Genomic DNA, 15580 nt, shown 5'->3' with positions numbered 1-15580 from the left:
ATCGAACACCCATTCCTCCACCAGTGTACACTTTCCACCACCAATGTCCCCAGTATCCTCCCCCCTGCCCTCCTCCCTGTGGCAGACAATTTCCCTATTACTCTCTCTCTACTTATGAGTACTATAGTTTTCAATACAGATAATGAGAGGCCATCATGTTTGGTCATTTATCTACTTTCAGCACACAGAAGATGTCCATTTTATTGAGTAGAAATGCAGATCATTCTTGATTTAACTGTGTGCCTGGACCATGTATCAACCAATTCTACTGTTGATGAGCATCTGGTTAGTTTCTACATGTTTGACTCAGATGAATATTCTTCTTTCATGCACACAAATTCTATCCTATGAGGTATGTAGCTAAGACTGAAGTATGGGGGCGGAGAGATAATACAACAGGGGATTTGCCTTGCACATGGCTGACCCAGGTTCAATTCCAGAATCCCATATAATCCCCAAGCGCCACCAGGAGTAATTCCTGAGTGCAAAACCAGGGATAACTTCTAAGCAACATCGAGTGTGACCCAAAAACAAAGTACTGATGTGTGTTGATGTGTGTTCAGCTTTCCCAAGCAGTTTCCCAAAGTGAATGTCAATATCATATCTCCTGATTCAGGTATAAGAATTTCAGTTAGGGGGCTGGAGCAATAGCACAGCGGGTAGGGCATTTGCCTTGCACACGACTGACCTGGGTTCGATTCCCAGCATCCCATATGGTCCTCTGAGCACCGCCACAGGTGATTCCTGAGTCCAGAGCCAGGAGTAACCCCTGTGTGACCATAAAGCAAAAAAAAAAAAAAATTTCAGTTTCAGCTGGGGCCAGAGCAATAGTACAGAGATAGGAGGGCACTTGCCTTGCAAAGAGCTGACCTGGGCTCGATTTTTGGAACCCCATATGGTCCCCCAAACTCACCAGAAGTGATCTTGAGTGCAGAGCCAAAATTAAGCCCTGAGCATAACTTGATGTGTTTCCCCCCCAAAAAAAATTTTTTTTTCAGTTCTCAGGATCAAAGAGATAGTATAGCACTTTCCTTGCATACGGCAGACCAGGTTGAATCTCCCAAGCACCACCAGTAGTGAGAGCCAGTAGTAGCTCCTTGGTGCCCCTAGATGAGGCCCAAACCTCCCCACTCCCAAATTTTCAGCTGTTCCATGCTTTTCCAAAGATTGATTTCATCCATCTTCAAGGGAGAGTACTTTGGCCACACCCTGCTATGCTCCGGGCTTACTCCTGACTCTGTTCTCAGGGATCATTCCTGACTTGGGGATCATATGTGGTATTAAGGACAAAAACTGGATCAGCCATTTGCAAGGCAAGTATCCCACCTGCTGGATTATCACTCCAATCCTTCAACTTCACATGAGTCATTTCAATAGCATCATTGGGTGTGGGGTGGGATTGGAACCCTGTGGTGCTCAGGGATTTCCTCGTTTAGTGCTCAAGGGTGACACCTAGCGGTACACGGAGCTCCAGCCTTGGCACTGCCTGGCGCCTGAGTGCACAGCTGGATGTGTGAGTCATGGTGCCAAAAAAAAGGCTCTTGTATAGACAAAACGATTTATTATCTCTATATTTTAAAAGAATTATTATCTATTCAATCATTTTCAGGTGTGGTCCAACACCCCCCAATTATTTTTTGGCTTTTTGGGTCACACCCGGTGATGCGCAGGGGTTACTCCTGGCTCGTGCACTCAGGAATTACTCCTGGCAGTGCTTGGGGGACCCTGTGGGATGCTGGGAATCGAACCCGGGTCAGCCACCTGCAAGGCAAACGCCCTACCCACTGTGCTATTGCTCCAGCCTCCCCCCTCCCCCGCCAAGTTTTTTTTGACAAAGGAGCCAGACCAATAGTACAGTGAGTAGGGTGCTTGCCTTTGCGACCGGCCAAACATTGATTTCATAACATTGATCTCATCCATCCATTGACTTCAAACCCAAGTTTGATCCCCAATATCCCCTATGGTCTCCTGAGCCTTACCAGGGCTGATTCCTGAGTGCAGAATTAGAAGTAAACCCTGAGCTTAACGGGGTAGATCCCCCAAACAAAACAAAACAAAACAGAAAAGACAAATAAAAAATTTAGACAGAGGGGCTGGAGCGATAGCACAGTGGGTAGGGTGTTTGCCTTGCATGCAGCCGACCCAGGTTCAAATCCCAGCATCCCATATGGTCCCCTGAGCACCGCCAGGAGTAATTCCTGAGTACAGAGCCAGGAGTAACCCCTGTGCATGGCCGGGTGTGACTCAAAAAAAAAGCAAAAAAAAAAAATTTAGACAGAGATAACGAAAAAGAGACTGTACATTGGGTAGCGTGCTTGCCTTGCAAAAGGGCAACCTGTGTTTTATCCATGAGCTCTATGAGGAGTGATCCCTGAGCACCGCAGGATGAATCCTTAAAATAAAACAAACAAAAAGATAAGGGAGGAAAAATCATATGATATAAGGTAAGTATCACTATGGAACTGCTTTTGATATTTTAGGGATTATCCAAGCCAATGCATAGATACTTCTTTTTCCATTCTTTTTTTTGTTTTTGTTTTTGTTTTTGAGCCATTCAGGCACTGCTCAGGCATTACTCCTGGCTCTGTGCTCAGGAATTCCTCCTGGTGCTGCTCAGGGAACTTTATGAGATGCCGGGGATCGAACCTGGGTTGGCCACATTCAAGGCAAATGCCCTACCCACTGTTCTATTGCTCCAGCCCCTGATACTTCTTATTTCAAGGGTTAAGGTGTTGGGTCACAACTGGTGATACTCAAAGGATCCTTCTGGTTCTGTGTTGAAGAGTGACCCTGGGAGTGCTTTAGAGTTATATGTGGTGCCAGGGATCAAACATTGGGTCTGAGTATGTAAGGCAAGCACCTTACCTCCTATACTATCTCTCTGGTCCCTACATACCGTTTATTTCTTTTAATTCTTGTGTATTGTATTAAGTGCTTATTTCTGATCAATTTCTGTCTCTTACCATTCTTTTGGCGGGGGAGGTTGCAGTGGGGGTTGTTTGGTTTTGGCCCACACCTGGCGGTGCTCAGGGGTTACTCTGCACTCAGTAATTACTCCTAGCTGTGCTCAGGAACCGTTGGGCATGCCAGGGATCAAACATAGGTTGGCTACATGTATAAGGCAAACAACCTCCCCACTGTCCTATTGCTCCTGCCCTGTCTTCTTTTCACTTGTTTCTCATGACAAGCATGTTTTGCCATGACATTGCAAAGGGGAGAATCTCTGCAGGATTCTCAGGGGTTACTCCTGCCTCTGTGCTCAGGAATCACTTCCCATGGTGCTCGAGTGACCATCTAGGGTACTGGGGACCCAACCCCAGCACGGAAGGTAAGTGCCTTACCAACTGTACTATCATCCCTGCCCCGCTAGGGGGCTCAAATATTGGCGTACATGTCAAATACCTGCAAGATTTTGATTTTGATAGCACCAGGCTATGATCTCTTTAAAAAAAATAAGTGATTGCACGGAAGCTGACAGCTGGCTGACAGGTTAATCCTGGGAGACTCCAAGCCACAACCAAGCTACATTGCTCCCACACTCCCAACCCACAGTAGTACGGCATGATTACATGCTTTTGTTCTTTGCTTAGTATTTTTTTTTTTTATTTTTGGGTCACACCTGGCGATGCACAGGGGTTACTCCTGGCTCTGCACTCAGGAATTACTCCTGGCGGTGCTCAGGGGACCATATGGGATGCTGGGATTTGAACCCGGGTTGGCCGCGTGCAAGGCAAATGCCCTACCCGCTGTGCTATCACTCCAGCCCCTGCTTAGTATTTTTTTATTGATTGATTTTTTTTGTCACACAAGGCAGTGCTCAGGGCTTACTACCAGCTCTCTGCTCAGGAATCACTCTTGGCAGTTTTGGGACATCCTAAAAGGTGTTGGGGATCGAACCAGGACAGCTGAGCGCAAACAAGCACCCTACCCACTGTACTATCTCTCGAGCCAGGAGCAAACCCTGAGCATCAAGGCCCATGAGTAAGCCCTGAGCATAGCTGGGAGTGGTCCAAAAACCAAAAAGAAAAAAAAAATGGAGGTGAGGGGACCAGAGAGTACAGAGTGTAGGGTGAGCAGAAAAATGCCAATCCCAATTTCTCAGTTGTTAATTATTTAGTTAGGTTTGTTTGGGGGCTACACTCGGAGATACTCAGGGGATACCCTGTCTTTGCTCTCAGGAATCATTCCTGGCGTTGCTTGGGGGACCATACAGAATGCCCAAGATGTAAAGCCTTACCCACTGTACTATCGCCCTGGACCATGTCCGTTATTTAATATTACAGTTCGCACTAGCGGGCATGGTCCAAAAGCTAAAAAGAAAATGAGGGGCTGGAGTGATAGCACAGCGGGTAGGGCGTTTGCCTTGCACGCGGCCAACCCGGGTTCGATTCCCAGCATCCCATGTGGTCCCCTGAGCACCGCCAGGTGGGATAATTCCTGAGTGCATAAGCCAGGAGTAACCCCTGAGCATCGCCGGGTGTGACCCCCCCCCCAAAAAAAAAAGCAAAATAAAAAAAGAGTAGAGTTCTGAGCAAGCCATCGTCCGGGAGAAGAGATGGGAACTACGTTTCCCAGAATGCAACGCACTCCTGGCCGGAGGCCGCCCCTGACCTGAGCAGAGTCCGCCACAACACCCAGCATGCACTTGGTGGGCAGAGACAGTCGCGCTTCATGTTGGGAAGTGGGGTCGAGCCGCTTCCCCGACGCGCCAGCCCAACGAGTGCACCCATCCTTGAGACTACAATTCCCAGAGGGCTGTGCGCCAGAGGCCGGCGGGTTCCGTTGTCGGAAGTCCGCTCTAGCCCCGGGTCCCCCAACTGCAGCCTGAGCCGGAGCCGCCCAGAAGCCGTGGGACCTGGGCCGCTGGGGTCCGGACAGGGGTCGCCATGGTAACGGGGGCGCGCCCACGCCGGGGACGGGCAGAGGGTGGGTCCACGTGCGGCGACCCGAAACTCGGCGGGCTGCTGGACTAGCCCCCCTGCCGCTGTGCGTTGGTGTGGCCGGGCGTGGGCTCTCGGGCTCGGAGCCCGTGAAAGGCCGGGAACTGCGCGGGGATTCTGGGGCACGGGTGTGCCCCGAGGGGGTCTCGAAGCGAGGGGCACATTGGAGACCAGATGCCGGGGCGGGGGGCAAGGCCGGGCGGCCGGGGGACGTGAGAGGCAGGGTCCCAGGGGTGAACCTGAGGAAACGGAGAAGAGGGGACGCCCCCAGAAGTGTGCGCCCCGCACCCTGGAGAATGGCAGACCCCGGGTTGGCGCGAAGCGGGCTAAGAGCAGGGGTGGGCGGGAGGGTGGATAGATCTCGAATCTACGGAGGAGGAGCCAGGTGGGCACTGGAGACCGGAAGTAGCAGTTGCAGGGCCCGGGACCAGGGTCGGGATGGCTGTAGGTAGAGAGATTGAGGCGCAGACATGAAAGGAACTAAGGGGGCAGTTTTGAAGATCAGGACGTTGCCTTGGCATCCATATCCCCGTACCCCCCTCGGTATTGGAGAAAGGATTCTTTGGCCAAGGATCTGGGAAAAGGGGTGAATGGGGCAGGGTATCACTGCAAGGGGAGGTCTCCCCAAGTTTGGGCTTTGGAAGCCAGATGTGACCTTTGGGACAGGAACGGGGCGGGGTTGGGGGAGGCAAGCCTGAAGTCAGAGAAGGGAGTGCCCCAATTGATTGAGGGCCAGGCAGGGGGTTCAGGGCTCCATCCCCAGCACCACAAAATCTCTGGGCTCAGACCCTCTTCTAAGCCCGTAGAGAGGGTCCAGAAACAGAGCAAGTGGAGGGTGGAAGAGAACCCATACCAGGGCACGGGGCCTTGGAGCCCCGAGGTTGTGGGATGAACGAGAATTCTCAGGACAGAGACCCTGAATTGGAGAGTCAGTGACTGGGAGAGAAGCAGGAAGACAGGAGTGAAAGCCATGAAGGAGGCGGGCGGAGGGGGGGGGGCACCGCAGGATACACAGCCGGGCGTTATGCTAACTCTGTAATCGTTCTTGTGATTGTCTTCTGGGTGCATTTGTCTGCTGCAGCCAGACAGTCACTCCATCCTGCCCCACTCTGTGCCCTTTCCTTCCTGGCCAGCATGCCTGGGTCTGCTAGGAAGAACTTTTCTCCTGGTTCAGCATTTTCCCCCCTGGCTCAGGGGTTCTTGGAAGTCAAGTGTAACTTCCTGTTTCCTGCTGGGGGGAAGGGCGGCTGGGGTATGTGGAGAATGAGGCTGGGAAAGCGCCTGAGGCCCAGGGAAGGATGGGATCTTCCCCCAGGGGGATAGTGGGGCATTTTGGGACAGTTCCCCAGCTCTGGTCCTGAGGGCGCCTTTCCTCAGAGCCTTCATCTAGAACTGTACCAAAGGCTTCCCAGATTTGCTGCCAACCCAGACTTGATCCTCAGCATCCCATAGGTCCCCCCAGCACCTCCAGGAATGATCTCTGAGTGCAGAGCCAGGAGGAAGCCCTGAGCACAGCTGGGTGTGCCCCTGCCCCCCAAACAAAAACTAGGCACATATGCTTAAACAATTGAGCAGTTCTAGAAAAAGCTAGACATGACCCAGCAATTCTACACAGGTATTCCAGGGAAATGAAGACAAAGCCAGCAGCAGAGTTAATATTGGAGTATTCATAGCTGCATTCTTCCTAATCACCCAAGAGCAGAAGCAATCAACTGCCCATCAGTGGGGACCTGAAGCCATAGTACAGCTGGAAGGGCGTTTGCCTGGCACACGACCAACCCGGGTTCCATCCCTGGCATTCCATAGGATCCCTCGAGCATTGGGAGTTATGCCTGAGTCCAGAGTCAGGAGTAACCCCTGAGCACTGCTGGGTTGTAAAACAAACACTGTTTATCAGTGTCTATTGTCACTGTCACTGTCATCCCATTGCTCATCAATTTCTTCAAGCGGGCACCAGTAACGTCTCCATTGTGAGACTTGTTACTGTTTTTGGCATATCGATCATGCCACAGGGAGCTTGCCAGGCTCTGCCGTGTAGGCGGGATACTCTTGGTAGCTTGCCAGGCTCTCCGAGAGGGACGTGGGAATCAAACCCGGGTTGGTCGCTTGCAAGGCAAACGCCCTACCTGCTGTGCTATCGCTCCAGCCCATCAGTGTCTATTAATGGAGAAAAATAGATGAGGGGCCGGAGTGATAGTATAGTGGATAGGGCCAACCAGGTTCACTCCCTGTGTCCCATCCCGTCTTCCATGTCCTGTCGCAAGTGATCCCTGAGCTCAGAGCCAGGGCTAAGCCCTGGGCATAGCAGGACATGGCCCCAAAAGGAAAAGGAAATGAGATCAAGGGAAGCGGCATAGCCCAGCCAGAAACCTATGGGAAGTAGCAGCTGATGACCGACTGTGTGGGTGAAGTTCAAGATGGCACTGCTAAGAAACCAGGGAGGGGCTCTGAGCACAGAGGGCTGGTGTCCAGACTCTGCATACAGCAGGCCCGGGTTCGGACCCCAGCACTGCCTGTTCCCTTCAGCGTCACTGAGAGTAACTCCTGACAAATTTGCTGAGAGTAGCCCCTCAGCACTGATGGGTGTAAACCATCCCACCACCAAAAATAAATAAAGGATGCTGACTAAGATGCCAAATGCGGGAGATACTTTTGTATCTTGCAGCTGCTTTTGTGATATCAGGTGTAAGGTTGGTCCACCAAGAGAAAAAAGATGGAGAAACATGGGAAGATGCCCAGAGAGCTGAGCACAGGCTGAAGTCCCAGACTCCATCCCTGGTCCCGCATCCCTGAGCACCACCAGGGTTGACCCTGAGCCCTGCACCAAAGTCGCCTCTGTGTACTTTGGGGTGTAGCCCCCAAATAAATCCCAAATATCAGGGGGTGGGGGGTAGGAGATGACTGCTAACAGGCGAGGGGTTTCTTTTCTGGGGTGTTGGGCATGTTCATAGTTGCCCTTTCTGCCCACTCCTACAAACTTACCATCAATCCTTGAGCTGTTGTGTCTTTTCCTGGGACAAATTTCATTTGTATGTGAAGAGCTCAATGTCTCAAGTTCTGTGACAAGAACATCGATGGCAGGACCAAGACTTAAGGCTCTTTCCAAGTCCTGCAAAGGATGAGCTATGGAACTAAGTTTGTGAAGTGTCAGCCTTCAAAACTGCACCAAGCGCCAAGCGTGGTGCAACGCTGAGAGAGCTTAGGGTTTTTTGTTTGTTTGGTTGGTTCGTTGAGCCATACCCAGGGCTGCTCAGGGCTTACTCCTGGCTCTGCACTCCAGAATTACTCCTGGTGGTGCTCAGGAGAACATATGGGATGCCCAGGATGGAACCTGGGTCAGCAGTAAACAAGGTAAACATCCTCCCTGCTGTACTATGGCCTGGGAGAGCTGAGCCTGAGACACACTCGGGGGGTCGGGAGGAGGGTCCTGGGCCTTCTAAGGAACCTTGTTTTGCTAGATCAGGAAACAGAGGCTTGGAGGCTCTCCTGCCTGGGGCCATCTGTCCATCGGCTGTGGGGTACAGGCATAGGCCATGGCTACCTGTGGCCTGTGCTCCCCTGGAGTTTTAGGGACTCCCCTGGCCATCAGGGCCATGCTGGAAAGGCTGGGCTGGGTGGGGCTGGGGAGGGAGGCCACCCCACCCACATGGCCTGTCCCCATCACGCCTTCCACCCCTTGCTACACCCCCCAGATCCGCTTCATCCTCATCCAGAACCGGGCGGGCAAGACGCGCCTGGCCAAGTGGTACATGCAGTTTGATGACGACGAGAAGCAGAAGCTCATCGAGGAGGTACACGCGGTGGTCACTGTCCGGGACGCCAAACACACCAACTTTGTGGAGGTAAGCCCCGTGCACCCCTGCACCCTGCACCCTCCAGTCCCTGCACCCCACATCACCCCCCACCCCTACTTTTGGTGCACCTCTGAGCCTCGCACCACCTCCACCCCTACTTCTGACACACCCCTGCACTGTGCCACCCCCCTCCCTGCCCCTGGTGCACCCTTGTGCCCTGTGCCACCCCATCCCCGCTCCATGCACCCCGCACTGCGTCTACTGAACCACTATGCCTCGCACCTCCCACATCCCTGCTCCCAGCACATGTGCACCGAGTCACCTGTCCAGTTCTCAACCGCCATCACCCTCCCATCCTACACAATTGAAAAATCATGCATACAACACTTTTTTTTTTTTGTCACACCCAGCAATGCTCAGGGCTTACTCCTGGCTCCGCACTCAGGAATTGCTCCTGGCAGTACTGGAGCGCCATATGGGATGCTGGAAATTGAACCCGTGTCGGCCACATGCAAGGCAAACGCCCTACCCGCTGTGCTATCGCTTCAGCCCCACATACAACACTTCTGTGTGGCTTTTTATTTTTATTTTTTTAGGGGGGTATTAGCCTCCCCCAGTGGTGCCTGCAAGCTTGGGGGTCTCCTATGGTGAAATGTGGGATGGCAGTACCTGTCCAGGTTCAGGGGTGCAGGGGCCCCAGCTGCATGACACTTGGGCTTCCTGTGGTGCTGGGGATTGAACTTCGGCCTCACGCCTGCTGGGCGCATGCTCCAACCTTCCCATCTATCTCCCTGCCCCAGAATTCACTTAATTTTGTTCTGGGGTCACACTCTGGTGGCCCCAACATTTGATAAAAAATAGCCAAAGCAATCCTAGGGAAAAAAGATGGAGGAGCTTCTTTCCCAACTTCTAACAATACAGTAAGACCACAGTAAGCGCGTGCAGGCGCGCACACACACGATTACTTTTTGAATTTGGGGTCACATATGCCAGCCCTGAGTTAGGGGAAAGTCTCGGCTTGATGTGGGGTTGGAACCCAGGGCGCCCACATGCCTGATCCACATTCTTGTCCTTTGAGCCTTGTCTCGGGCCCCCTGAGGCCATGGGGCCCTTATGTGAACCTTCACTGTCTCCTTTTCTCGATATCACAGCAGTCACGCCCGTCTCCCTGCACCCCTCTCAGATGTCCCGCCTGTTCTTTATCCTGTTTTGATCCCCTGCCGGGGTCACATGGGGTGGCGGTACCCCAGAGCTGACTCATCCCAGATCCCAGCCCAGTCTCACCAGCCTCGGGCATGCAGGCAGAGGCCCCTGGAGCCCCCCTTAATCCCCCCCCTCCGCCACTTTCCTTGGAACAGGTCCCACCTTTAACCCTGGGGTATTTGCCTTCCCTGCCATCCGACTGAAGTGCTCCCACTGGGGCTGCCTGCCAGGTTACGGTGGTCACCAAACCTGGGGGAGGACATGCTGCTGGCTCTGTGCTTAGGGGACCTTATGCAGTGCCAGGGATCGAACTGGAGTTAGCCAGACTTTACACGTGGGACACCCAATTTCCAGCCCTTGAAGCTTTAGAGTTCCCCACATTGGGTAGGACCCCAAAACCCCTCCAAACAAAAAGAAGTGAAAAGTCCCTGAGTACCACAGAGCTGGCCCTGGGGTCTCCAGCATGACTGATCCCCACTCTCTATGCCTGATGTCTGGCTTAGGCACCCCCAAGCGTGTTCAAGAGCACTCCCACCACCCACCCACGGTGGATTTAAAGACGCATGTTGGCTCTTGTGGTGGCCACCAGGTGGCAACACACAACAGTTCAGATTTTCAGTAGTGGTTCAGATTTTCAGTTTTTGTATTTTTTTGTTTTTTTTTTTAATTTTATTTTTATTTATTTAGTTTTGGGGCCATGCCTGGCGATGCAAAGGACTTACTCCCGGCTCTGCACCAGGAATCACGCCTGGTGGTGCTCGGGGAACCCTTTGAGATGCCGGGGATTGAACATGGGTTGGCTGAATGCAAGGCCAACGCCCTCCCTACTGTCCTATCACTCTGGCTTCTCATTCAGATTTAGGCGGGGCGGCCCTGTGCTTTGGCCACCAGTCAGCCTGTCTTTGCATCTGCTGCCTGCACCACCCCCGGCTCTGATCACCCTGCTCAGTCTTCCTGCTCCCAAGCTCCTGTCTGAGTGTCCGGAACTCAGTTCAGATTCCCCCTCCTCCAGAAAGCCCTCTCAGATGCTTAGGCCAGGTGGAGCGGAGCCAGTGTCCCTGGACTGGTAGCTCTCGAGGGGCAGGTCCTGGGCCCCAGCAGCCTCCCTCCCTGCCGGATCCCCCACACAGGGCAGGCTGCAGGGCCGGGCCTCTGGGAGCCCAGCAGGACAGCAGGCCTCTGTTCTCAGGCCCCTCGCTGCCTGGCTCGGCAGGTCCCGGCCCTTTCCTGCCTCTGACAGTCTCTCCGGCCCGCAGTTCAGAAACTTCAAGATCATTTACCGCCGCTACGCCGGCCTCTACTTCTGCATCTGCGTGGACGTCAATGACAACAATCTGGCCTACCTGGAGGCCATCCACAACTTCGTGGAGGTATGTGTGCTGGTGCTCCCCGCCTGCACTCCTGCTTTTCCCCCCCGCCCCCCCATACGCACAGTGCTCGCTGCCTGCACCTCTGCTCCTCCCACCTGCACACACAGGTGCCCCTTCCCGCCCGCACATGCTCTCGCCCACTGCCTCTGGCCTCTCTCCCTGAGCCTCAGTCTCTTTTTCACCGTGTGGGATGGGGATCTGGGTTAATTTCGGTCACACCTGGCTGTGCTCAGGGGCTGCTGCAGGCTCAGGAGCAGCCCCTGGAGGTACGCAGTGCGGGGGGGACAGGGATCCGCTTCCTGCAAGGCAAGTCTCTTTTTGGTTTTTGTTTTGGGACCACACCTGGCAGTGTTCAGGGATTTCTCCTGGTTCTGCATTCAGGAATTACTCCTGGTGGGACTTGGGACCATATGGGGTGGCGGTGTATAGGATGCTGAGGATTGAACCCAACTCGGCTGTGTGCAAAGCAAATGCCCTCCCCGCTGTACTATTATTTTGTCCCCTTGTTTTATTTCTTGGGGTTCTCACCCAGCAGTGCTCAGGGCTTACTCCTGGCTCTGCGCTCAAGGATCACTCCAAACGGGCTCAGGGGTGAGCCCTGAGGGGACCCTATAGGGATCGAACTGGGGTCTTCCATGTGCAAGACAAGTGCTTTCCTCACTAGACTACCTCTCTGGCCCTCCAAGACAAGTCTTTTTTATTTTTATATTTTTGCTTTTTGGTTTTTTTTTTTTCTTTTTGGATCACACCCGGCTATGCACAGGGGTTACCTCCAGGCTTTGCACTCAGGAGTTACTCCTGGCAGTGATCAGGGGACCATATGGGATGCTGGGAATCGAACTCGGGTCGGCCGCGTGCGAGGCAAACACCCTACCCGCTGTGCTATTGCTCCAGCCCCTATTTTTTTGCTTTTTGGGTCACACCCGGCAATGCACAGAAGTTACTCCTGGCTCTGCACTCAGGAATTATTCCTGGCAGTGCTCAGGGGACCCTATGGGATACTGGGAATCGAACCCAGGTCAGCTGCATGCAAAGCAAATGCCCTACCCGATCCAGCCCCCAAGGCAAGTCTTAACCCCTGTACTATCTCTCCAGAGAGCCTTGTCTTAGGCCCTTTTTTTTAAGTATCTTTTTTTGGGGGGTGTCACTCCGTGGTGATACTTGGGGGCCCCAGAGTGCAGGTCAGACTCGGGGTTCTCACAAGCTCTCTCCCTGCAGCCTCTGCCTGGCTCTCCTTCAGGGTAATCTTCATTCTTGCTCACTCTCTCTCTTGTGCTGAGTTCCGGCCTCCCCTGCCCATCGCTCCCCGCCCCCCCGCCCCTGCCTCTCTCTGTCCCTACTTCTCCCTCTCCCTCTCTCCCTCTCCTCCCTCTTCATGCCTCCTACCCCTTTCTCCCGCAGGTCCTCAATGAGTATTTCCACAACGTCTGTGAACTGGACCTGGTCTTCAACTTCTACAAGGTGGGCACCCGGGAAGAGGGGTAACTGGGTAGGATGCTGGTCACCCCTCTACCTGGGTTTGCCCCTTTTATGTCTTTGGAGGTGGCGGGGGTCTTCCAAACAGGGGGCCCAGGGACCATGCTGGGCCAACGGGTGGCTCAGTGCTGGGCTGGTGCAAGCCCAGGCACGCACTCAGGCACACACCCCCTCGGTCTCCCCGCCCCCAGGTCTACACGGTCGTGGACGAGATGTTCCTGGCGGGCGAGATCCGCGAGACGAGCCAGACTAAGGTGCTGAAGCAGCTGCTGATGCTGCAGTCGCTGGAGTGACCCCGCCGGGGGCCCCCCCACCTCCGCCCCTGCCCGGACTCGCCTGCCTGCTTCCCCCTCCCTCAGCTGCCCCGGAGGAGGGATCCCAGCTGGGCCTGGGTCACATGGGAGCAGTCGGGGTCCCCCCGCCCTGCGTGGGCTGAGGCTGCCCTGTCTGCCGAGTCGCTGTGCCGTTGTGGTGTGATGCCGTGATGTGCTGCGTGGAGCCCCCAATAAACCCGTGGTCCTGCCTGGTCACATCTCTGCAGCCTTGCCTGTGCCCCTCCAAGGGCCCTACTGTCCTTGTCACGGCCCCCCATTTGCAGAAACCCCCTAGCACCCCTCTTCCCTGCCCTGACCACACAGCTCCCCTCCATCAGTCCCCCCACACCGCACCCCCCAAACCCCCAGTTCGGGGCCACTCAGAGGCACCCAGAGCACTCATGCCTAAAGCCATGATTTGCCAGTGCCCAATGGCCTCCTGTCCTCATGGAGTCAGGGCACTGTCACCACCTTGTTGGGAGGGACCGTCCCTGCAGCAGCGCCTCAGACAGCACCTGCCCCCATGGTGTAGCTGAGAAACCAGCCCGACCCCCTTGAATCAAAAAGGCCTGGCGTCACCTCAAGTCCTACTGGTACTGAGGCACCCTACCTTTCTCAGGGGTGTGGGAACTTGCCTGAGTGCCCAGGGGGTGGCACAGCAGGAGAGCACAGAAAGGTGAGGCCTGGAAAGAAGCAGGAAGAGAGGATGAAGAGAGATGGATGGGAGGTCAGGTGGCCAGACGGTGGACTGTTATGTTAATTAGACAGGGCAATGGATAAGTGGCATTTGGTGGAGGGATGGGTGCGTGGATGGATGATGAATGGGAGGAAGAGTGGATGGATGGAAGGGTAGATGGGTGGGTTGATGGGTGATGGAAGGATGGGAATCTGGATGGATAAAGGATGGATGGGAGGGTGGGTGGGTAGATGGATGATGGGAGGCCAGTGAGCGATCTTCCGTGGAGAGTCTCCGTCTCTGCTCTGTGAACTGTGTCATCATGAAACGACAAGCTTGTCGCCCTCTTTAAGAGGGAGGCCGAGCTGCAGTCTCACCGAGCAGTTGAATACTGAGTGTTGGTTTTGTTTTTGTTTTGCTTTGGGGCTATACCCCAAGCGCTCAGGGCTTACTCCAAGCTCTGCACTCAGGGATTACTTCTGGCGGGGATCAGGGGGACCATATGAAGTGCTGGGATGGAACCAGATTTAACCACTGTATTCTCTTTCCTGGCCCTATGAAGTGCTTTTAAATAGAAATACACATTAAACAAAGCAACAATGTACATGTGAGCAAAACAACAATACCTTGAATAAGAAGTCTTTAAATAGAACCAGTGAAATAAAGCAATAATTTCAGTTTTTGGACCACACCCCAGGATGCTCAGGGCTGGCTCCTGGCTCTGCACTCAGGAATTATTCCTGGCGGTGCTCAGGGGACCCTGTGGGATGCCAGTAATTGAACCAGATTGGTTGCTTGTAAAGGAAGCGCTCTCCTGGCTACACTGTCTCTCCAGCCCCATATAAAGAATCTTTTAAGGGGCTGGAGCAATAGCACAGCGGGTAGGGTATTTGCCTTGTACGCGGCTGACCCAGGTTCGATTCCCAGCATCCCATATGGTCCCCTAAGCACTGCCAGGGGTAATTCCTGAGTGCAGAGCAAGGAGTGACCCCTGTGCATCGCAGGGTGTGACCCAAAAAACAAAAAGAAAGAATCCTTAAATAGAAATATACATGAAACAAAGCAACTTCTGTATATGTGAGAAAGTAACAATGTATAATATATAAAGTGTCTTTAAATGGGAATATACTTGAAGTAAAGCAACATCTATTTCATATATGTAGCTAAACAGAATCAAAAGAAAAGCAACAATGTATATGAGCAAAGCTATAATGTAGAAGATGTCTCTGTTTATTTTTCACTTGTCGTTTTGGCTTACTCCTGGTTCTGCACTCAGGAATTAACTCCTGGGAGTGCTTGGGGGACCCTATGGTCAAACCCAGGTCACTCACATGCAAGCCAAATGCCCTCTCTGCTCTGTTATCTCTCCAGTTCTATTCAGTTTTTAACTTCTGTGATTTTTTTTTTGGTTCCCACACTGGCCATGGCTCAGGGGTCCCTCTTGGCTCTGCACTCGGGGTTCATTTCTGGAGGGCCTTGGGGGACTATACAGTGACAGGGATCAAACTCAGCCAGAGGCATGGCCTGTGCCCTACCCACTGTACTATTGTTCCCGTGACATTCTCTTTTATTGTGGAGTGGGGGGTTCCCATGTGGTGCTCAGGCCTGGGGGACTCACTGGAGATTCTTGGTCAGTTTAATGACAGGGCCCTATGGGAGTAGCACTACTCAGGCCTGTGGTGTGGGGCCCCCCATCGCCCCCCATAACACTCTGGCGGTGCTCAAGGGATTTTGTGGGTTTTGTTTTGGGTCACACCCGGTGATGCTCGGGTTACTCCTGGCGGAGTAACTCTGAGCATACTCTGCA

At 53.5% G+C, this 15580-nt stretch overlaps 1 protein-coding gene across 3 annotated transcripts; it reads left to right on the top strand.

The window, feature by feature from the left end:
* The first annotated feature begins 4664 nt into the window (after positions 1-4664).
* AP2S1 (adaptor related protein complex 2 subunit sigma 1) lies at positions 4665-13313 on the top strand. Of its 3 annotated transcripts, none has more exons than XM_055145601.1 (5): positions 4665-4889; positions 8633-8782; positions 11127-11307; positions 12709-12768; positions 12975-13313. In XM_055145601.1, the coding sequence occupies exons 2-5, from the start codon at positions 8700-8702 to the stop codon at positions 13074-13076; spliced, it is 426 nt and encodes a 141-aa protein (XP_055001576.1). In that variant the 5' UTR covers positions 4665-4889; positions 8633-8699; the 3' UTR covers positions 13077-13313. The 3 variants fall into 3 exon arrangements, with proteins under 3 accessions (XP_055001576.1, XP_055001577.1, XP_004607767.1); XM_055145602.1 differs by having other exon boundaries at positions 4667-4889; positions 11151-11307; XM_004607710.3 differs by having other exon boundaries at positions 4682-4889; positions 11194-11307.
* Positions 13314-15580: the final 2267 nt, after the last annotated feature.

This window comes from Sorex araneus, chromosome 8, assembly GCF_027595985.1.
Source record: "Sorex araneus isolate mSorAra2 chromosome 8, mSorAra2.pri, whole genome shotgun sequence".
NCBI lineage: Eukaryota > Metazoa > Chordata > Mammalia > Eulipotyphla > Soricidae > Sorex > Sorex araneus.
This window is presented reverse-complemented; position numbering and strand designations above follow the sequence as displayed.

What these genes read in the sequence shown, in the direction of transcription:
- AP2S1 (XM_004607710.3), top strand. An exon ending in AACACACCAACTTTGTGGAG is followed by an intron (nt 8,783 to 11,193) that starts GTAAGCCCCGTG and finishes TCCGGCCCGCAG; the next exon opens with TTCAGAAACTTCAAGATCAT. An exon ending in CCATCCACAACTTCGTGGAG is followed by an intron (nt 11,308 to 12,708) that starts GTATGTGTGCTG and finishes TTTCTCCCGCAG; the next exon opens with GTCCTCAATGAGTATTTCCA.